The sequence below is a fragment of the Oryzias latipes genome, chromosome 17 (genome assembly GCF_002234675.1).
Source record: "Oryzias latipes chromosome 17, ASM223467v1".
NCBI classification, from domain to species: domain Eukaryota; kingdom Metazoa; phylum Chordata; class Actinopteri; order Beloniformes; family Adrianichthyidae; genus Oryzias; species Oryzias latipes.
In genome coordinates this window covers 23,489,692-23,510,675 of record NC_019875.2, presented here as the reverse complement: position 1 = coordinate 23,510,675, position 20,984 = coordinate 23,489,692, and the positions used below count along the sequence as shown (strand labels likewise).

The following is a 20,984-nucleotide window of genomic DNA, read 5'->3' as shown; positions in this document are numbered from 1 at the left end:
AAAAATTAATTCACTTTGTGTTTGTTTGTTTTTCTTTTGCCTGTTTGTAGGCTGCTAGTGGCCTTCTGACCTACAAGCTTGTGTCTGAGCTCCTCCTCGCATTTTCTTAACATCCTAATGAAAGTGAGCTACACAGCATTTTTTCATTCCTGTTTTTCTCCTTTTTCTTTTGTAAATAGGTTAGGAGGGGAAGGGCATGGCAATCCAAATATTTCTGTACATTTGCAAAACCTCCTTTAAAGATATATAGGAATTTGTTTTTTTACTTTGTGTGGAAGAAGGAGCTTGAAGGGTTTTGTGTGGTGACAGACCACTCTAAGCTGAGGAGCAAATGAAAGTGTCTCCTACCTTTTTTTTTTTTAATCTGTGATTTGGCCTGTGATCGTGTGTAATGCAAATAAAAAAGATTGTGTTGTTTGATTTTGTGTGCGGCTGAATCCTGCATTTGATCTGTGAGGCTGGATGTTTGGCCTGATCAGAATCATCATGAAACTATAGTTACTATGGCAACTAAGGCCAGCAAGGCTGTGTGTGTGAGCGCACAGGGCTCTTTAATGCAAACAGAACATGGAGTTCTGCATGTCAGGGCGAGTAAACAATACATTTTCTTCGGATTCATCCTTAAAGACAAAAATATATTTTAAAAAGCAAAACACATACATACACGTTTATATAAATACACACATCTATATAATGTTGGGCAACAGAGGGGAAAAAAACAATCTTTCTAGAGTCCAAACTCAAAGTCAGTTAATTAAAGGCAGTGGCTTTAATCAGATGTAGCCAACCTAAAACCTTGTTTCGACATTACAGTTCATTAGATTTCTTGGTTTTGTTTGCATTTCTAGAGTAACGCCTCCCTCTCCTCACTCCCTCCATCAAAGCCCTATGGGATGAGTGAGTCACTCCCATCATAACACTCCCTTCATTAGTCCACCGATTCTGACGCACACAAACACCAGCTCTGCCACAGACTCCATCACCTAGCGGCAAGACGCCTGTCCACGAGCGGTTAGGTTTGTGTGTGCATTTGTGTTCATTCTCTTCTCATTGATTGCTGGCATTCCATTCAAACTTTAATTCTTCCTTTTCCTTGACCACCTCTTCCTCTCTGCTCATGACTCAGAAGTGCGTAAAAACTTTTTCATCTTTGTGCACTTTCTTTTATGAGCCAACGCCATTCTGGCGTTTACTCAAGGATGAGAATCTAGGCTGCTTCATAACCCTGCAAAGGTAGTGGGCGGTGTGTCCACAAGAAGTTCGCATAATTAGATCTGAGCCTGAACGACGGGGGTGACAGCAAGACAGGGTTTCAGATAAGTGAGACATGCTAGGAACATTAGGCAACAGAAGCTGAAAGGTTTAAAGGTTTTGGAGCTCAGGCTGGATCAGGAGAAAAAGCCTTTTAAATGATTTGGTTGCAAGTTTTCCTTTCATCCTAAAACTTTTGCCTGTTGCTCAAGTACAAATTTTGGACAAAGAAGAAACACTTCAGACACAAAACCTCAGTTTGATAGAAACGTATTAGAGAAAATATTGCAGCCAGCTGTGCGAAGAAATACAAATTGAGATAAATTCATTACTAGCTGCAACATTATTTAATACATTTTTTGGTGGCAAACCCAGTTTTATTTGATCTATTTTGTTATGTTTGCTCATGAATTTCAGTCAAGACACCCATCATACTCTCTAGTTTTTTGTGTTTGTTGTCTATTTACAGTTATAAAAACAAATTCACAGATTGTGTCATTCTGGACTTTGTTTTTTCCATCCACAGTCGATCTCTTTCTTCTCCAGTGTCCTTTAACCCTTGTGCTATCCTAGGCACTTTAATATTGGGAGTCGGGTCATCCAGACCCACTAGACATTGTGCTATCCTAGGCACTTTAATATTGGGAGTCGGGTCATCTGGACCCCACAAAACAGTGCTCTGAACATTTTTTCTTCAATGATTTGTGATCTTCACTGTTGTTCTTGGATTACATGAAATCTTTCCACCTTTATCCACCTTTGTCATGGTAGGGAGAACACGTCAATGTAAGGGGGGGGTCATCTAAGATAGCACAAGGGTTACAACCTCCTACGTTAGCAGTTTTACTTCAAATTTTGGGAGGTTTTGTTTTTCTTATTTCCAAAATAAAACTTGTTTTACTTTGAAAACACCTGATCTTTTTTTGTTTTTAAATTTGTTTCTTCTGTGTGAAGCGACTGTTTCTAAAACTTTTTAATTTAATTAAATGAGTTGTTTTACTCTTTGCCACATCTCCTCTGATCTTCAGTAAATGTGATGTTCTCTCAGGTTTGCAACGTTTCCCCATCTTTTCTCCCTCCTGCTGGTTTTGTTTTTCGAGGCAGAACCGACCTTGGGCTTCACTGCCAGGCCCTGGCACTGCCTTTTCTCAGCATGAGTCTATCATGATAGAAGGGCCAAGTTAGGGACGGGAAAATGTGTGATGTCTGGTAATGAGCTGGAGCAGAGGAGTAACGAAGGCAGTGGGAAGGTGGGTGAGGAAGGGAGGGAGAGGCAACTGATACGTCTGTGCGATGACTCACCAATGTGTGGTATTTATAGCATCAGTAAGGGAGGGGGGGGGCATCCAGTTGGGGTGGTGGCCAAGGGGGGCGATGTCGCTTGGCTGATGGAGTGGTAAAAGAAAAGATGAGGAGATAAAAGTGTCAGTAAAGGCAAAAAAATAAGGGGAGGAGGAAAGGAAGACAAACAGAAACGTAAAACAACAAAGGATGAGAGAGATGATAAACAGAAGATGAGTGCAAAGGCCATCATTAAGATGGATGTATGGTGAAAAGGAGGAAAAAAATCGAATTTTGTTTTCCTTGTTACAGCGATGATGATGATCCGTATAAGTGACACGCAAATAAATAAGGAATCTGTCTCAAGTATCCAAACATCCACATGCTTACTGACTCATGGTAGGGAAAACGTGCCTCTCTGCAGCCTCTCATTCAAACACCTACACACAGAAAAAAGGTGTTGCACTTCATTAAATGTGAAAACAATAGGGTATTTTAGAAACAAGCTCTGGATTACAGAAATTGTGTGGTTTATGTAAAAACAAACGTGTTTTTTTGACATAAGTGTCTTTTCCATTCTGCAGCTTTTGGCTCCACATCATGCGCACATCTGGCTGCTTCAGACTTCTCCTTCCATCTTCATCAATAAACACTGCTTGCCTTGGCTGGAGGTGACGTCAGCCAGTGCGTCAAGCTGCATCTCTTATCCGTACGCTATGATGCAGTCTGTGTGTGTGCGCTTGGACACACACACACAGTCGAGGCATCGGTTCATGGAGAAAGATTCGGAGCAGTCACTGGCATTAATATGAACCCGGCAATAAAAAGCCAGGAGGTGAACGGCTCTTTTAATGAATATAAAGATCTTTGGTTTGCAGGGTGGTGGGTGGCCATGAGGGGAGAGGCTGAGGAGAAACTCAGAAGAGATTTTTCTTTCAAAAAAAGGTGGGTGGGTGGTTGCAGAATAAAAACAACAATCTGTTTGTTTTAAATGATGAAAGATGTTCAAATGAGTTCCAGAGCAAAGATGAAAATTAAATTTTGCTGCGTGTCCTCCGTGGGTGTTTCCGGGATTTGTGGTCATTACTCTAACTCTCAGGACCTTCATTAAGAAACCAATTCTTGATTTTAATCTTGCAGCTCCACTAGACAACAGAGATGAGGTGATTGATCTGGACATAGAAAATTAATAGACTGATTTATTATGGAAGGCAAATGGACAGAGACTGATTAATGTACAAAATGGACTTATTGCATGATTTTTCATGCCCATAATAAAGTTCGCTTAATGGACATCCCATCCCAAAAGGTGAGTCATTTGCAAGCAGCTGTTTAAATGGGAACAGTGTGCCTTAGCAGGGAAATGAAGGCAGCTCATGCTTTTGCAAAAACACGGCAAAAATTCTCATCTGAGATCCCAAAATATCAGAATCAATCAAGAACATCTTTGTGGGAAATGACATTTGACAGCCTTGGTGAGCCAGGGATCGAAAGCTGTTTTTAAAAAAAAAGTGTTCAGAATTTGTTTTGAAAAATGTCTTTTTCATTATTTATGAATTCAAAATGTTCCTTGTATTCATCCAAGCAACAGTTGCAGTTGCTCCCTGAAGGATGAATCACTAATGTAGTTTGTCCTAAATGCACCCACTTCAGATGTTATGAATTAAAATTAAGCAACATTTAAGGCTTGCTGTGTTGGGAGGTTGCATTCTTTATTTTTCTTACATTTTCCCCTCCTATTAGATGTGCTCATAATCACAATGCTCTCCACTCTTTTAACACTTATTATCTTCTGTAAAGATATTAAAATCTGAATTAAAATAAGGGATTCACTAATTTTCATTTGTTTGCTGACAGTCAAAAATAAGCTTAGCCTGGTGGTTCAAGGTTGTCATATTTAGTTAAAGTTAGTTAAAGCTAACTTTGTTACTATTGTTTTTTTATATTATGCCCCCCCCGAGGATGACTTGTATTTTTTTTTCTTACTTTAAGCTTTGAATCATATTTATTCATGTGCGAGCTAGATTGTGCTGTTTATTTTTTTTCCTCTGGTTCTCATCTACTTTTGTTGACATCTAAACAGAGAATAAGATGTTGCATCTCAAGAGGCTTATCCTTATGTTTAAATAAAAATAAATGAATATTTTGTTTTTTTTATGTCACATAAAACATGAATATTCTAAGCATTTTACATTGAGAATCTTAAATCCATTAAAGACAGGATTGAGAAAAATCGGGATAAAAATACCGCCTTTCAAGAGGTAAAAAAGCAGAAGAATAGCCAGATTCCTGCTTGGCTGTCTGAAAGAAATTGATTACAAAGGGAGCAAGAAACAGCAATAATGGATGAAGCAATGTGGTCAGACAGGCAAAGTGAGAGAAAAACCTCCATCTATGGAGGAAGAACACAAAGGTTTAATGACTCCATGGGAGTGCTCAGGGAAAAATGGCAGCTCTGAAACAGCATAAACTCAAGGTGCTTTGTGACCAACTAAACCAGTACAACAAGTTTCATCAAAAAAGGAAGCCAATAATCCAGTCAAAGAGGAGAATTGTTTCCAGAACAAATTGGGAGTTGGTTTTCAAAGAAAGAACACAATAATCAAGGGTTCTGATTTCCTTTCTAACTTCAGAAATCTTTGGAACAATAAGTAAGGAGCAAAACTATTCATTGGAGGGATGATATAACACAAAATCTAGCTGGATCATTAAAAGTTTTTAAAAGAGAATGAGTAAAGGGAGGCTAAAACTGGAAAAATCTTTCATTTTCATCAGAAAGCTTGTAGCAGTAATTTTAGGACTGATTAGGGAGCTCTTTGAACTTCCAGAAAATCAAGAGTTTCACTGTTTGAGCCCCAAAGTAATTAACTGATTAGCTTCTGCATCAATCTTTATTACTGTGCACGTGTCTCTTTTTTGGAAACATGGCAATTGTGAATTTGGGCTTGACTCTATGACCAAACAAACTGGAAAAAAGTGAGATAGTTTGGAGCAGAGGAGGACTGCTGAAGATCAAAGCTGCTAACATGCACAGATAAAAGCACAACTCACTGTAGGGTTCAGCTTTATTGAAAACAAATCAAAAGATTCATTCCAACAGATTGAGCGTCCAAAACATTAGTAGAAATTTTAACAAGTGTTTCAAATGATCATGATTGCAATCATCACATATATAAAAACCTCCGTTCTTGATGTAACGGAACAAAAAAGAAGTGATTGCTTATGAAAACCCCAGGAGAACTAATCAAATGTTTTCATGATGATCTAAAAGGGAAATATGATTCAAACTCTCAAATAGCTTTCACCAAGCTGTACAGTTTAAACATACAAAATTAAAAGACGATTTGTTTTTTCAATATGTGAAGGGAGGTGTTGCTGCAGTCTCATTAATGCGGATTAATGCGTCCTTCTGATCCTTGACTGCATTTCAGTGGCATTACGTGAGTGTGTGCCCTTTTCCTGAAAGGCTTGTATGAAAAATCGACCTCCACTTATTTCAGGTCAGTTTCTTTTAAACTCCTTCTTTTAAAATTTAATACCCCCCCTTCTGTCCTCATGCCTCAGACAACATATTGAGGCTTTAATCACCCTTATGTCTGTCCCTGAACCACCTGCCTTCACAAGACAAGGACCATGCATTAGTCACAGTAATTGGCACAATGGGAGAGATGATCTGGATGGGTACTAGAGAATAAGGATGTAATGAATGCAGGCCGCCAGAAAAGTGGTCAGTTTTAGAAGCAAAAGGTCTAATGAAGGAGACAAGGATACTGACCAGAGAGAAGACTGGAAGTTGAATGTAGATGAAAGGTGATGAGGTAGCATCACCATGGAGACACTGGTTCAGAAGAAAGGGAGCCTTAACAACGGGCGTGCCATGCTTCATGAACCCCGCCTCATGATGTGGAAATGCGAGGGTGATGGAGATGAAAACAAACAAAACAACCCTCCGTCTCACTCGGTTTTTGGCATACCTTTTATGAAAGTGCTTTATAGGAGTTTATATAAGAGCGTCACAGCAGAAGGAAGGACTATTCAGAGAAAAAGTCAGGGTTGAAAATTAATGTGTTTGCAAGTCTACAGATTCAGCTCTCGGATGAGTCATGGGTCCTTGAGCTGGTTTGGAAGTTTTAAAGCAGCACAGCAACACACGTCAAGCAGTGGCTTTGCAGCACATTGTGTGTGTTTGTGTGAATGTAAATAGATGTGTGTTTGCTGCGGAACAAGTGACACATGAGTGCCTTTGCTTAGATGTTGTTTTCTCCCCCACCGCTTGGTCTAACATGTTAGAAAAACAGCAGAGGAATCATAAGAGACCACTGCTGCAGGAGGACACACAAAACATCATTAGAAAATAACTATCTGAGATTGTGGGAATTGAAGTAAAATCTCATCTGAAATTTTAGACACATTTTTCAACAAAAAAACAAAGACTAAACTAGCAGAATTCTGCAAATCTATTCAGCATTAAATACATTATTTTTGTGTTTAAGTAAATATGCTGCATACTTTTTCAATCTTTGTTCTTCCTTTGTGTTTGTTTTGCTTCTCCACTCAAATTCTTTCTCTGAAATTAGAATGAATCAGATTATCCTTCAGCCAGTAGAACTATGTATATTACCTTGCCAGGTTTTGCCCTTTAAAGTCTGCAGAAAGCACACTGCTGCCAGAACATCAGCTCCAGAAATAAAATGAGCTCTGTTCTTCTCTGAATGAACGTAGCAAAGAAGCAAAGCTGTAGAAGTCTGCTTTCCTTATTAAACGATTAGAAGGTTTTGTTTTAATAATTTTAATCAGCCCTGGAAAAAATTGTGATTTCTTTTTTTAAAGAATGGCAAATGTTAATTCAATTAATTTGCAGCGTAGTCTGACAACTGACATTCTTTCTTTGTTGTCTGAACATTTAAGTATTGTAATGAAAGAATTATGATGTCGAGCAGGAAAGAGCACATTTAAGAGTGACTATAAATATAATTTTCTCACTTCCAGCTGTAATCCTCAATAAAAAAAGGCAGATGGAGGTTAAATGTTTGTGTTGTTATAATGAGCTTGTACAGCCTGTACAGAGTGATGCACACAGATTACGCACGACGAGCCCCGGAGAGACGAATAAAGATTCAGTCAGTGAGTCTCCCACCACCGGCAGTCTGCCGAGATTTGGATTTCGAGAAATCTGATCCATCAATCATCCCTGCGCCTAGAGAGTAACACAAATAAAAACACAGACAGACACCCACACATGTATGACAACCAAAGAGACTTGACAGATGTGTAACAGATTCCATGTCTCATGACTGGGGCCAGTTTTTATAGTGTCATGTTTGAAGAAATCCCATCATCTGCAGGGGAAAAAAAGACTACATCAACCCCTATAGGATGTATTTAGATTTAAAAAAAGCACAAACAATGTGTTTTCTTTGTTTTTCCAGAGACATTTTTGGCAAAGAACTTTACACAATTTGCATCATCCTTTTCACATTAACATGCTTGTCACTAAGGAGGAAGTGTGTTCATTAAGCCAGCGCCTTAACGAGTTTATTAAAAATGAAAAGACACTTGCATCAGAGAGCTTCCAGGCTGATTTAGAAACACCCTTATTGTTCATATTTCAGCCATGTTTTCATGATGCTCCCCATAGATCAGACCATAGAAGAGTTTTGAAGCTTTTGATCTCACCATCATCTTTCTTAATGCTCATCCATGACCTTTAATCAGCTGCTGGCTCGCTGTGGCCCCTCTATCTTGTCAACCTGCGGAATGCCGGGGCTTTGGCCCCCAGCCGGCAGGAGGGTGTTTATCACCATCTCTGTCAGTAAGGCAGGGAGAGAGGAGGGGTTGAACTGCGACAGCAGCTCTTCGGTGTATGTTTGAGCCTGTGAGTCATCGCTGGAGGGTTTAACTCTTTATGCGCTGCAATGCTGAAGTCTGTCCAACTGTTATTGTCGACAATAAATGCATTTAAGCTATTTTTAAAAATGTCTGTAATCATATAACTTCAAGAGTGAAGGATGACATAATAAAAGCACAATTAAGAGGATGGCTTAAATGTGACCGTTTTTCTTTGCATCAAGAGGTTATTTATTTATTTATTTTTGTAGAAAGCTAATCCATGCATAGTCCACATTTGTGTGCACGGTTCCCTCGTGCTTTTCTTATGGATCTTTCCAGCAAATAGCTTCTTCAGAGCTGAGCTACAGGGAGTACGGGGCGTGGGGTGGGGGGGTCTATTTTTAATACAACAGCCTCCTTATGCACAGCATTCTAAATCTGAATCATTTATATGGGATTTTTGGGGCCAGCTATTGCGTGTGCCGCGTGATGACGCTGTGGTCAGGTGTTACCTCATATAACAAGGGGAGCTGTCCAAGTGCTGAAAACAGAAGAGAAGCAGCGCCGCTCGTGAGGAGATGCCCAACACCTTTTCTACTGTCTGAACTTTATAACCAAAGGTAAAAACATACATTTATCACTATATTTATAACTACCTGTCGTTTTTTTAAGTTCGTTTAAAAAAATCCGTTAGATTGCATTTATTTTTTTTGTGGTATTTTCTGAATGAATGATGCGGTGAGACGTTTCTGCCGCAATCTGCCGGGGTTTCTGAAATAAAATGATATTTTTTAAAAAAAAATGAGCACAAGGATGTTATTGATTATATCTACTAACATAAATCGGATGTAGAGGTTGCCCCTAACAACGACGGGAGTGACTCATCCAGTGATGTCCATGAATCTCCTCACGCATATCATTCAGTTTGCGACGCGTAAAAACAAACCGGATCAAAACAGACGCGAGTACGCCTCGATTTTAACTAAAATTCTGACTTCAGACCGTTGTTGCTCTTTATGTGCGTCGCTAATTGTGATCAACTCTTGTTTTTACAGGTGATAACCTGCCTACAATGCTGCATTTATACCACAAGTTGCCCGCCGGAGGAGCCGTGGTCCTGCTCGTCCTGCTCCTTTATGGATGCGCCGTAAAGGCTGCGTCACTCCCCCGTCACTACAGGCTCCGAGGCGGGGAGAGCGATGCGCAGCCCGCGTCCTACGCGCCCAGCTCCGACATGATCAAAGCCCTGGAGTACATTGAAAACCTCAAACAACGAAACGGGGGTAGGGCTGAACCCGTGGATTATGACGAAGTGGAGAAATTCAAAGTCCTGCTTCAGCTCGCCTCGCAGCAGGATGAAGGACCCGGGGACCGCCAGCCTGCTCCCGACACGCAGAGACAGGACATTACAGCGGAGCAGCTGATGAAAGCCATGCTCAAGACTCTTCAGGACCAAGCTGGGAAAGAGGTGAGGCTCAGCCCCGCCTCGGATGTCAGGAACGACCAGCGGCTGCACAGGCACCGCACCAAAGACACGGAGATGCCCGAGAGCGCTCCGGCAGACTACAGTAACTTCCCCAGAGCCCACAAGAAGTACCCCTTGATGTTTGAAGATGAGGAGAATGCAGACGCTGCCAAGCGGACCACAGAGGACCTGGATGAGCAGTACACGCCCCAGAGCCTGGCCAATTTAAGGTCCATCTTTGAGGAGCTGGAGAGAATGCCCGGTCTCCAGAAGAGAAACGAGTTTGTTGAGGACGGGGACGAGGCGGATGATGCCTTTAGTCCAAGAAACCAGGCTTATGAGGATGTGGCTGGAGGAGAGGAGTGGGTCCCCGTGGAGGAGAGGGAAGAGACAGAAGAGATGGTGAACAGGAGCCACGAAGAGATGGAAAGAGCCCTGAACGACCAGGAGGAGCCAGAGAGGGATGAGGTAGAACGCAGGGCCGGCCAAGACCAAGACGATGCTGATGATGACACCAAACTTGTAGATTATTACCTTCTGAAGGTCCTGGAGATGAGCGATCAAACACAGAAGAGGGACCAAACCGGGGAGCAGAAGAAACGACTGATCCGCCCCTCCATCGTGGATCCCCGAACAGTGAAGGAACTGTTAGAGCTGTCTCTGAAGCTCCACGTCCCTCCCCAGGATCTAATTGATATGCTGCTTACAGAAGAGCTCAAGAAGCTCCACCGCGATCCCCAATCTGCAGCCCGCTACACCACTGGCCAAACCCCCAAGATCAGATACTTCAGCCGCAGATTGCCACTGAAGAGCAAACCTGCATCGGATGACATGGACAGGGAGGATTTTCTGGACATCATTGGAGTGGAGACCATCAGTAATGAGTACCCCGTCGTGCAAAGACCCATGAAGACCCCTGACAGGCTTCCAGCAGCATCCAACCCTTCTACCAACGCAGGTCCAGTCAGGATCCCCCCTCCCTCCGGGCGCAGGGAGAACCTCTTTTTGTCCGAGCTCAACAAAATGCCTTTGAAACGCCAGGCCGATGGAGCCGCTGATGAGGATGAGGACGATGGGGACGTGGAAGATGAGGTGACCACCTACCTTGCAGCTAAAATCCTCACAGAGTACCCCAACACCATTGCCAAGCGGGACACCCAGGCGCAGCTGAAGGGACAGTTCCCCTACGAGCTGTACGAGCGCGCCATGAAGGATTACATGGAGGGAGCGGAGGAGGAGCAAAGGCTGGTGGCCAAGAGGGAAACCGAGGTAGCCATGGAAGAAAACGTAGCCCCCACAGAGATGCAGGGGAAAGAAGAGGTGCCCGCCAAAACCTCTCCCCCCCAAGTGGTCAACGAGGAAGAGGAGAAGGAGCACCGTGAAAAAAACGTGGCAGGGATGTAAAGTGACCCCCTGCAAGAAGCATCATTATGAATATAGTATTTATAGTTTGGTGGATGTGATCTAGTTTACAGATTTCTATAGCTGGTAATAATGTCACCCTAACAAAGATAACTATAGCAATCTTATAATAGAATCTTAACAATGGAAGTCCCTACTTGCTGCAAGAACATTCTAGAGATATTTTATTGATACCACAGGAGATTAACATCATAACACTGAGTGGATGTGAGTGCTCAGTATATAATCCCAAAAAGTAAATTACACTCAAATCTGACTAAAGTTGTGTGACGCTGTTCGTTTTCAACTAATGGTGTTTGTAAACAGCCCTATATTTTGAAATATAACCAAGTGGTGTTTGAAATTTTTTTTATTTTTCCTGTGTTCAACTATCCAATGACATTTGTGAATATCCATGTAAATGCTGAACAACATGATGACAGGGCCTTTGACAAATTCAGGAGGAAATGTATTGGCGGGAATGCTATCAATGAGATTAAAGGGACTTTTTGTTGCTGGGCAGAAGACAAGTGTTGCTGTGACTCGAAATGTATTCAGGGTCGGTTGATTTATTGTTAAACACAAATTATTATCTCCAGGGTCTAAATATCAGCCTGTCGCCTGCCTTCTAACCCTTTCATACTGCAAAGCTCTGTAATGTTGGCCTAACTGTGGTTGTGCTCTATATTCTCATTTTTAAACCATTTTGTACATGTTCAACAATGTGTGATTGATGAAAGATAAATAAAGCATCAGATGTATTATTTTTCTTCTTGCTGAGTGGTGTTGCCTTATTAATCTCACACAAAAACAGCACAGCCAGTCTGGGTTACCTGTCACAGATTTGAGTAGCGATAATCCACGTTAATCCCTATTGGAACATGGGAAGAATAAAACTCAGAGCAGATAGTTTATCAAAATAAACACTTTAATCATTCTTTAATAAATTGCACATTATAAAAAATGCTCCTCACACCAACAATATCCCACACACATTTGAAGATTTAAAAGTGGATGAAAATGCAAACATGGATGACATTTTTTTGAACATTCTAAATAAAAATTCAGAACTAGAATGTTTTGAGGGTGAATCAATTCTCTGACAGTAACATATCATCATCATATATAAAATCCCCCATCAGACATCATTTTGAAACCCCAAATCCTAAGTATTAAAAAACACACTCAAGCGCTTTAGGCAGGCTGCAAAGGCACACAAAAGTTAGTTCTTCTTGTTGAAAACAATCAGTTTAAGGCAAATTTATACTCAAACGTATTTGACACATACTGCCCATCTGCCTCCTCGATGCTTTTCTTCTTTATGTCCTTCTTTTTTTTTTTTAAAACGCAGGTTTACTCATGTACTCCTCCAGAGTCTGAAAAAAATTACACACAGAAAAAGAAAATCATAATTTTCTGCTAAGATTAGCCTCAATGGTGCAAATGCTAGTCACAGACACACATCTACACACCGCCTGTTGACAATGCTGAGCACACCAACACACCAAAAAGTTCACTAACACAAGCAGAACATCTAACCTGTCTGTCCATATTCAAGGTCATCCAAACAGCTCCACCTCATACCACTCACTGCTGTCATCCTGAAGTGATAATGGTCAGAGTGAATGATAGACTACACTTCATCTAACGTTGGATCATGTTCAAAGTGTTAGTCAGCCCTCCTCTGAAGCACAAGAACAACACACCCAGTGAAACTACCGTACCACACAGAGCTATGAGCCTAAAGGGGGAACTGGAAGCGTCAGCCAAACACTCAAGTTCACTCCGAATACCAGGAAAATAAAATCTGTCTCTCCCTCGCATTAATGCGGGTGGAGGGAGAGGCGGATATGGACCCAGGAAAAGGCAAGACAAACAGCAGCGCAAGCACAAATCTATAAAAAAGAGGGAGGAATAGCTAACGGCCTGTTAGCTATGAGGAAAACAAAAGGAATGAGGGGCATTCAGCAGCATCACCATTACCTCAACTCACTAATGGACGATGACTACATCACACTCACACGATGAGCTCATGTTCTCATAAAGCTTTCACAAGAATGATTATTGTTTAGTAAAACACCAAAAACCCAACCGCTTTAAAATACCCACACCAGCAAATAAACAAATAAATACCACATGTGATATCACGATTGACCGTGTGTGATTGAGATCCATGTGTGCGTTTGTGCCAGTGCATCTCACCTCCTGTAACATGTCTGAGGCTTCGATGCAGCGGTTCACCATCTGCTTGGAGGTCTCCTGTATCTCCCCTCCCATTAAAAACTCATCCAGGATAAAATAGGCCTTCTCAAAGTTAAAGATTATGTCCAGCTCACACACCTGAGAGAAAAAAAGATGCACAATGTTTTACAGGTTTGGGTATTTTCATCCAGAAAACAAAATGTACATGATTGTCAAACTATGCAGGTATATTTAATTAAGTTTGATGTACATTGCCAAAGTATTTGTCCAGCAGCTCCACATATCGATGAATCACCTCCAAAGCTAACAGCTCATTCTCCTGGTTTTCTACGGCCAGGCAGAAATATAAGCTTGCATATCTGTAGAGAAAAAAGGAAAGTATTTTTCTAGCTGTGAAAAGGACCGTGGTGATCTACTGACAAACAGTTAGAGCATCCTCAGCAAGGATGTGGTGGTGTGACTCGCCTCTTGTAAATAATCTTAAGGTCTTTCCATTGGAGGAAGTTGCAGCTACGTGGTTGCCGTGCCAACACCAAGGTAGTCATGTCCCTGATGATCTTCTTCTTTTCACGTTCAGTAATGGGCGTGAACCACTTCTGCAGACGCAGTTTCCCCTGACGACTGAAGAGCAGCAAGAAGCGCATCTGAAGATACAGACAGTGTCACATCAATCCTTCCAGCTTGGATGAAATACTTCCAGACTGTTCATGTGGCTTTAGTTTATAGCCTCTGGTTACTTTACTATTTATTGATCTGTAAAACAAAGATTTTCTGCATATTTATACTATGCTGGATATATAAATGAATTTAACTACTAATGCTGTTTATCCTAAAACCAATGTCCTGTCCTTTAAACCTTCAAAAAAGTCAAAATATTTAAAATATCACAAGGTTTTAAAACAAAACTTAAGAACCAACCACAGATGTGCAAAAATACACAAAAACTGAACAACATTTTTGATCATATCATGAAAAATGAATTAATTGATATCCCAAATTGCCAACATGAGGGAAAGAAATTACTTTGCAAGTCTTTTATAAGCTAAAAGCTTGCATTTAGGAAGTTGGAATGAAGATTCCTGAAAATATGAAAAACAGTTTATGAAATTTCTATTGTCCTCCAAAAACAATCCATATATTTTGCATTTTTTTTTGTTTCCTAGTGTTGTGCAGCCCTATCAGAAGGTCTCTGACAGCACATATATATATAGAGCTACAACACGGAGATTCCTTTCAAATTTGCTGTTGTTACTGTAAATGGAGGCTTTTATTTTGTAATCAAGAGTTGCGAAGTTGAGATTTGAAAATTAAACTTGGTGGCCAAATCCGGTAAAATGCTTCTTCAAAACGTGGTGTCATGTTTTGTGTATATAAAAGAGGAAATGTGATGTGAAGTCATCTGCTTACAGTGCAAATGAAAAACAATAGCCAGCTGGTAGTTAACCTCCTTAGTTTTATAGCAACGCCAATCTCATGCATAGTTTTAAAAATCAATGCATGATTTTTTTTTTTCCAGAAAATTTTGTTATTTACAAAGATAACAAAGGTTTGCAATCTTAAAAATTGAAATACTTAATGAGATCTGTAAAAAACTGTGAAACTTTTAATATGCTGCGCAGCCCTTCATGAAATTCACAGACACCCAGCAGTCTATTTAGAATAGTGCATTTTAAACCTGTGGAACAGGAACTGTGGTGAGATTAACAATTCAATTCCGTGTAAAAGAAAAGAAAAACTCTGCAATTCTGAGTTTCTTTAGGTCCCACCTCTAAATAGTAAACCAATCAAAAGGCAGGAAGCACACAAGAGATCAAGGTGTGGTTCATTACATTTAGAGGAGATTAAGACTGAGGGAAAGGTGGAGCAAAAACTGCTGTTTTTGATGGAAAGGTATAAAAAATGATGGCTTACAAGATACACAAGCTCGGTAAAAAAATACACAGAAAACAGAAAAATATGGCCATTTTAAGGAAGCTCTTAAGGAAGTTTAAGCTTACCATTTCATTTCTCCATATCATTTACAAGTAACATTTCAAGCAAAACGGCACAATAAGAAAAAAACTCTAAAATAAAAAGGGGATCAGATCACTACAAATAGGAGTGATCTGGAACATCTTTCAATTATGAAAGCTGTCATATTATAATCTACATTCTTCTACTACGCTATAAACCCCTCTGATAGATGCTACTGCAAGAAAAAAAATCCATTTGCAGCATCTTTAGGTTGATATGCTACATTCTGCAGAATCCAATTTATTGTCATTTTTACAATTAAAGTCACCCCGTTCATCAATAAATCAGTGATCTCAATCCAAATAAAAATTGATCACCTAAAACATGTTTATCGACGGTTATCCAATCATCTCAAAGAGTTATGAGGGCTTCACATTTTCAAGAGGAACCCGGGGGAACATGGGAAGACTTTTTGTACAAAAAAGCCTGTCTTTTCAAAATAAGAGTCCAGTGACGTCAGCCTACAGGCAAATTAATATGTGAAGTATTAAACTTCCTGAAGGGCAGGACAAGAATTTAAAGTGACTTAACCTGTTTTACCTAAGCTCGACAAACGCACACCTTGCTTTTGACTTTCCTCAAAGATAGAAAACACAGCCTTAACCAAAAAAGCAAGAAAATGCGTGTTTTATTGTTTTCTTTCTTAGAATGAAAGAACCCTTTCCATTAAAAGAGAAGGATTCCGGAGATGCGGGCTTCGGAGTTCGCTTCCTGTCTGACAGGGGCGGCAGGTGCAACAGGTGAACAGCCTCGGTGTTGTGACGCTTTCATACAGTCATTCGCACAAAATAACCTCAAAACAAAGACTTACCATCGTAGAAGCGGCGCAGGATCCACACACGATTACAAAACAAGCACTTCACCCCAACATTGGGTCAACAAGCAGTCCCGCTCAACACATTTCTGCTCCTCGTCAAGTGCGGTCGGTCAGTGTGAAGTAGTTTGACTCCGCCCACTGCCAGGCGGAGGAGTGACGCGTCATCTGCGCTCAGGTATCGGGATGTCTGACGTTTCAGCCTGAACGCTCCGCGTTAGTAAATGTAAATACGGGAACCGGCTAAACATTAACTTTAGGGGTTAGTGTAGTTTCCATGTACCGTCGGTAGGGGGCAGCAAACGCTTCTCCATCATGTGACGCTGATATGTTTCAGTCTCTGATAAGAAACTGCTCAACCTTCAGGGCTGACCATCATTCCAAACATGTCTCTTTACCGAGATGCCATCTGGTTTTTGAATGGGATCCACCACTATACGAGGTTTGTCATTTATTTAAATGTTAATCTGCATTCTGTAAAAATGAGAAAAGCTTTCCTGCCAACTTTATAGGATTTCATTTATTCATTGGCAAATTATTACTGATAGAACAATTTTCATGCATTGTATTTATTAACATATAATGCTAAAATCACAATGGCGCTTGCATCATGGCACACACTGACCTTTGTGTACATTACAATAGCTCTATTGACAGCTTTTGCTTCCTAAGAATTATTCATATATGTATCAGAGTTAAAACGTGTAAACAAAAAGGAAACAATTAAGTACTCAGAATATGTTGCCTCCAGGAAGGGGTATGAGGCAGCAGCTCAAAACTTTGAGCCCAAGGACTTGGAAGTGTCTGTTGTGGGGCGATCCTTTATGATTACAGGTGCCAACAGTGGAATCGGCAAAGCAGCAGCCATGGCCATAGCCAAGAGAGGTACATGCTCTAGAGTCGTGCCACTGTAACACACTGTGGTTGAAGTCAAAGACGGGTCATTTGTGTTCAGGCGGCACGGTACACATGCTGTGCAGAAATAAAGAAAGAGCAGAGGAGGCCCAGTCGGACATCATTTCTCAGTCTGGGAACACGGCGAGTGTCTGACATTTCTAGATGGCTCTGAAAAACAAAACAAAATGAACCAGATTAAGAAATGTATTTGCTTTTCTAGGAAGTGTACGTCCATGTTGTGGACATGTGCCAGACTCGTAAAGTGTTGGAGTTTGCTGAAGCTTTCAAAAAGCAGCATGCATCCCTCCATGTCTTGGTATGTGTCAATAATCACCTATTTTCCTTTTATACATAAAAATGACCAGCTAAAATGCCATTTCAGTCATGAAGAATGAGATTTTGAATGTGACTGTTAAATATATGCTGCAGATAAACAATGCAGGGTGCATGGTGCACAAAAGAGAGCTCAATTCAGAGGGCTTGGAGAAAAATTTTGCCACCAACACTATGGGTGAGATTTTCTTCTAGCAGCCACAAAGTGTCATGTTGTGTCATTTTATAATGCTTGTGTTGCCTTTTTGTCTTTCTAGGAGTGTACATTCTCACCCAGACCCTTGTACCACTTCTGCAGAAGAGCCGTGACCCCAGAGTGGTATGATTATACACACAACTACAAAAAAAGTCTTCATCTGGATCTTGTGGACTGCATAATGCCACTATTGTGCAGGCTGTTGTTTCAGCTCACTGCTGTTGCTGTTATCTCCCCGCCTGTTAGATCACTGTGTCCTCTGGAGGCATGCTTGTCCAGAAGCTCCGGGTAGTTGACTTGCAGTCAGAGAAGGGGCACTTTGATGCTGTCATGGTTTACGCACAAAACAAGGTAAAGGAGGAAGACGTGACCATCACTAGAAGAATCACAAATCAGATTTTATTTGGAAAGCGGTAGATAACAAGGTACTCTTCATCCAGATGATGGAAGTAGTGATCAGTAAACTGTTTTGAAAGTGGCATGCAATGTTTGTTTTTGCTAACATCTGGCCACATGGTGTTTGTATAACGGAATCAAGCTTTAATAGAAATTGACAGTTATGCTGCCTAAATTATGAAATTTGACTGTGAAAATTCATGGCGACACAGACGGACTCAGCCATCACGAGTCTTGACTTTGCCATCACTTTTCAAACCTCGTGACTAAATGAAATTATTTTCATTTAGTCCTTTCAAATCAACAAAAATCTGTGATGTCAGTTCAGTTTCATGGCCGTTACTCCAACAAATTAACTTTAGGGATTTTGTTTTGGTTGTTTTCCAGCTCACAGAGATAACAGGGTGTCGTGTCTTTTCAGAGACAGCAGGTGGTGCTGACAGAACACTGGGCTACAGCTAATCCGGTCATTCACTTTTCTGTCATGCATCCAGGATGGGTCGAGACACCAGGTACCCTGTCAACAGGCTTCCTATTTTTCCTTCCAAAATTGTTCTCTTTCACCTTTTGGCTTACGCTGATTTGCGTAGGTGGTTTGGCAAAGATATTTTTGCAGAATGCTCTTCTTGACACAACCCTGTAGTATTATTAAGTATTATTTTATTAATAGGTAAAGTACAACATCTTATAAATAATTATTAGCATTACATTACTTAATCAAAAATGTAATATTTCTATACTTTTATTACTCCATCATCCATCTTCTTAACCCACTGAATCTCTTTCGTGGTCACAGAGACCGGTCCTTACTGTTTTGGCAGAGGAAGGGTGCACCCTGGATAGGTCGCCAGTCTGTTGTAGGACCACACAATCACTCACACACACTCAAACCTTGGGAAAATTTAGAGTAACCAATTAACCCATGAAGAATGATTTTGGACTGTGGGAGGAAGCCGGACTGCCTGGAGAAAATCCTAGGATGCATACATAGAAAATGCAAACTCCACAAAAAAAGATCCCAGCCAGGATGTGATTCAGGGCCTTCTCACTTTGAGGCAAAGGCGCTAACCACTGCATCACTGTCAGGACTCCTATTTCTCCTTATTTTGTCCACAAACAGAAAAAATGATTCACTAATGATTTTGTGTTTTTCTCTTAAGACGTTTTTTAACATACGACTGAGTGCAGCAGAGTTTCTGTGTGCAAGAAAGGTTATAGGTTGCATTTATAATTTCAAATGTTTGTCATCAGTGTTTTGCTTAGTGGAAGAATAATCTTTTACGCATCACTTCCTAACTACATCCTTTTGTCATGTTTTTTTCCAGCTGTGTCTTCATCAATGCCTGAGTTTCACCGCATGATGCAGGGCCGGCTGCGCACTGCGGAACAAGGAGCTGACACCGTTGTGTGGTTAGCCCTGTCCAGAGCTGCTGTTAGAAAACGCAGTGGTCAGTTTTTTCAAGGTAAACAAGACAAATTGTTTGCAATAAGGAAGACCGAACACACACAGCTTCTCTTTGGAGCGTTACTCATTTCATATTTTTCTGGCTGTTTCCATTGCAGATCGTAAGCCTGTTCCCACCCATCTTCCTCTGGCTTGGACTCACAGTTCTCATCATGAGGTTCAGACTTTCATAACTCAGATGGAAACTCTGGCCCAAGCTGTTCAGTCAAAGCCTGATGAAGAATTTAAGGATTCTGTGGAGCTGTGCGGACCGTAGTGTGTCTAGATTATGCTATTATATCACTAATTTTAAATTTCAAAAAAGCATTTATGGAATTTGCTATGAAAAATTCAATTCTCATTTTAAGTTTTGGCTTATTTTAATGTAATGCCTTCAATGACTTGCATTATTTAAATCAGATTTGATCTCAGTTGGCCTGTTATAACAACTGTGTTTGATCTGAAAATGTCATCAGCTTCTGATTAAAGTGTAAATAACTGGTTTGGACTGAAAATGTCTCTAAAATCAGGCAGCTTGTGGAGGCTGGTATTAACTTCTGAGTGAGTCAACCATGCAAACAACTGTGCGAACAGTCATGTGAAAACTTCACGATGCGGTTGATCTTTTCAGCGTGTCGGAGCTGAAGCAGCCAGTAAATTGGTTGATTGTGGAATGAGCAGTTTCTAAAAGAGAAGCCAAACTTGTGAACACATGTCCTATTCAGTTTGCAGAGATCTGCAAACTAAATTTTAATTTGATGTTTTGCTCATGTATTCTGCAACGTTTCAGAACCAAGGTGATTTCAATGTGGAACAGGGAAAAAGAAAAACGTGGAAAAAAGGATAAGTAAAGTTATTTAAGATAGTTAAAATTCAATTTTCCACGCAGAGTGGACTGCTATGATAACAAAATTACTCATTTGAAAAAGAATCCAACCTTAAAAATCTGAATACATGAATTTATGGAATTATTGCTCTACAATTCAGTTATATCACAACAAATTTGACATCTGTCTTTACCAGGGTGACAAGCATAAAACTATGAACAAAGTCCTGTCAAAATAAAGAAATGAATTAAAAAGATGAAATAATTACATTAGATTAAAAATAATAAATAATCTCTTAGTGCCTTGAAAATACAAGATTGTGTCGGGAAGGGCCTTAGGCGTAAAAACTCTGCCAAACCACCCGTGCAATCAGTGAAAGCTGATTCGCTGTGGCAATCCCTAACACGATTAGCCGTAAGGTGAACACTGTTAAAAATGATAAATAAAACAGTAATGTCAGCACATGAATGTAATAAGATGATAAAGATGCAAGAATTTAAAAAGTTTTCAGATACGTTTTAGTAATACCTATTGCGTAATGCTTTAATGACCCTGGCATTAAAACTGTTCCTCAGTCTGTTTGTCCTGGACTTTTTTCCCAGAAGGCAACACCTCAAACAGGTTTTGACCTGAGA

At 40.5% G+C, this 20,984-nt stretch overlaps 3 protein-coding genes across 7 annotated transcripts; 2 read left to right on the top strand and 1 right to left on the bottom strand.

The window, feature by feature from the left end:
- Nucleotides 1–8,854: 8,854 nt before the first annotated feature.
- On the top strand, nucleotides 8,855–11,999 carry LOC101172108 (secretogranin-2). Its single transcript, XM_004079225.3, has 2 exons — nucleotides 8,855–8,981; nucleotides 9,417–11,999. The coding sequence occupies exon 2, from the start codon at nucleotides 9,434–9,436 to the stop codon at nucleotides 11,228–11,230; it is 1,797 nt and encodes a 598-aa protein (XP_004079273.1). The 5' UTR covers nucleotides 8,855–8,981; nucleotides 9,417–9,433; the 3' UTR covers nucleotides 11,231–11,999.
- A 135-nt stretch (nucleotides 12,000–12,134) lies between these two features.
- LOC101171526 (AP-1 complex subunit sigma-3) lies at nucleotides 12,135–16,374 on the bottom strand. 2 transcript variants are annotated; one of them, XM_004079223.4, is made up of 6 exons: nucleotides 16,254–16,367; nucleotides 13,895–14,073; nucleotides 13,680–13,788; nucleotides 13,430–13,567; nucleotides 12,767–12,828; nucleotides 12,135–12,603 (listed from the first exon to the last, which is right to left on the bottom strand). In XM_004079223.4, exons 1-5 carry the CDS (start codon nucleotides 16,254–16,256, stop codon nucleotides 12,787–12,789), a joined length of 471 nt encoding a protein of 156 aa, XP_004079271.1. In that variant the 5' UTR covers nucleotides 16,257–16,367; the 3' UTR covers nucleotides 12,135–12,603; nucleotides 12,767–12,786. The 2 variants fall into 2 exon arrangements, with proteins under 2 accessions (XP_004079271.1, XP_004079270.1); XM_004079222.4 differs by lacking the exon at nucleotides 12,767–12,828 and having other exon boundaries at nucleotides 16,254–16,374.
- Nucleotides 16,348–20,928, top strand: LOC101171281 (dehydrogenase/reductase SDR family member 12). 4 transcript variants are annotated; one of them, XM_020711063.1, is made up of 11 exons: nucleotides 16,348–16,434; nucleotides 16,623–16,698; nucleotides 17,091–17,141; nucleotides 17,212–17,294; nucleotides 17,374–17,469; nucleotides 17,583–17,664; nucleotides 17,744–17,805; nucleotides 17,929–18,033; nucleotides 18,500–18,590; nucleotides 19,404–19,541; nucleotides 19,642–20,928. In XM_020711063.1, the coding sequence occupies exons 2-11, from the start codon at nucleotides 16,677–16,679 to the stop codon at nucleotides 19,797–19,799; spliced, it is 888 nt and encodes a 295-aa protein (XP_020566722.1). In that variant the 5' UTR covers nucleotides 16,348–16,434; nucleotides 16,623–16,676; the 3' UTR covers nucleotides 19,800–20,928. The 4 variants fall into 4 exon arrangements, with proteins under 4 accessions (XP_020566722.1, XP_004079269.1, XP_023821293.1 ...); XM_004079221.3 differs by having other exon boundaries at nucleotides 17,008–17,141; XM_023965525.1 differs by lacking the exon at nucleotides 16,348–16,434 and having other exon boundaries at nucleotides 16,503–16,698; nucleotides 17,008–17,141.
- Nucleotides 20,929–20,984: the final 56 nt, after the last annotated feature.

Coding starts and splice junctions, on each gene's coding strand:
- LOC101171526 (XM_004079223.4), bottom strand. Junction 13,568..13,679: donor TGGACAAATACTTTGGCAAT/GTACATCAAACT, acceptor TTTTTCTCTCAG/GTGTGTGAGCTGGACATAAT. Junction 12,829..13,429: donor CCTCAGACATGTTACAGGAG/GTGAGATGCACT, acceptor TTATCACTTCAG/GATGACAGCAGTGAGTGGTA.
- LOC101171281 (XM_004079221.3), top strand. CDS start 16,643: ATGTCTCTTTACCGAGATGCCATCTGGTTTTTGAATGGGATCCACCAC. Junction 17,665..17,743: donor TTTTGCCACCAACACTATGG/GTGAGATTTTCT, acceptor TTGTCTTTCTAG/GAGTGTACATTCTCACCCAG. Junction 19,542..19,641: donor CAGTGGTCAGTTTTTTCAAG/GTAAACAAGACA, acceptor TTTCCATTGCAG/ATCGTAAGCCTGTTCCCACC.
- LOC101172108 (XM_004079225.3), top strand. CDS start 9,434: ATGCTGCATTTATACCACAAGTTGCCCGCCGGAGGAGCCGTGGTCCTG.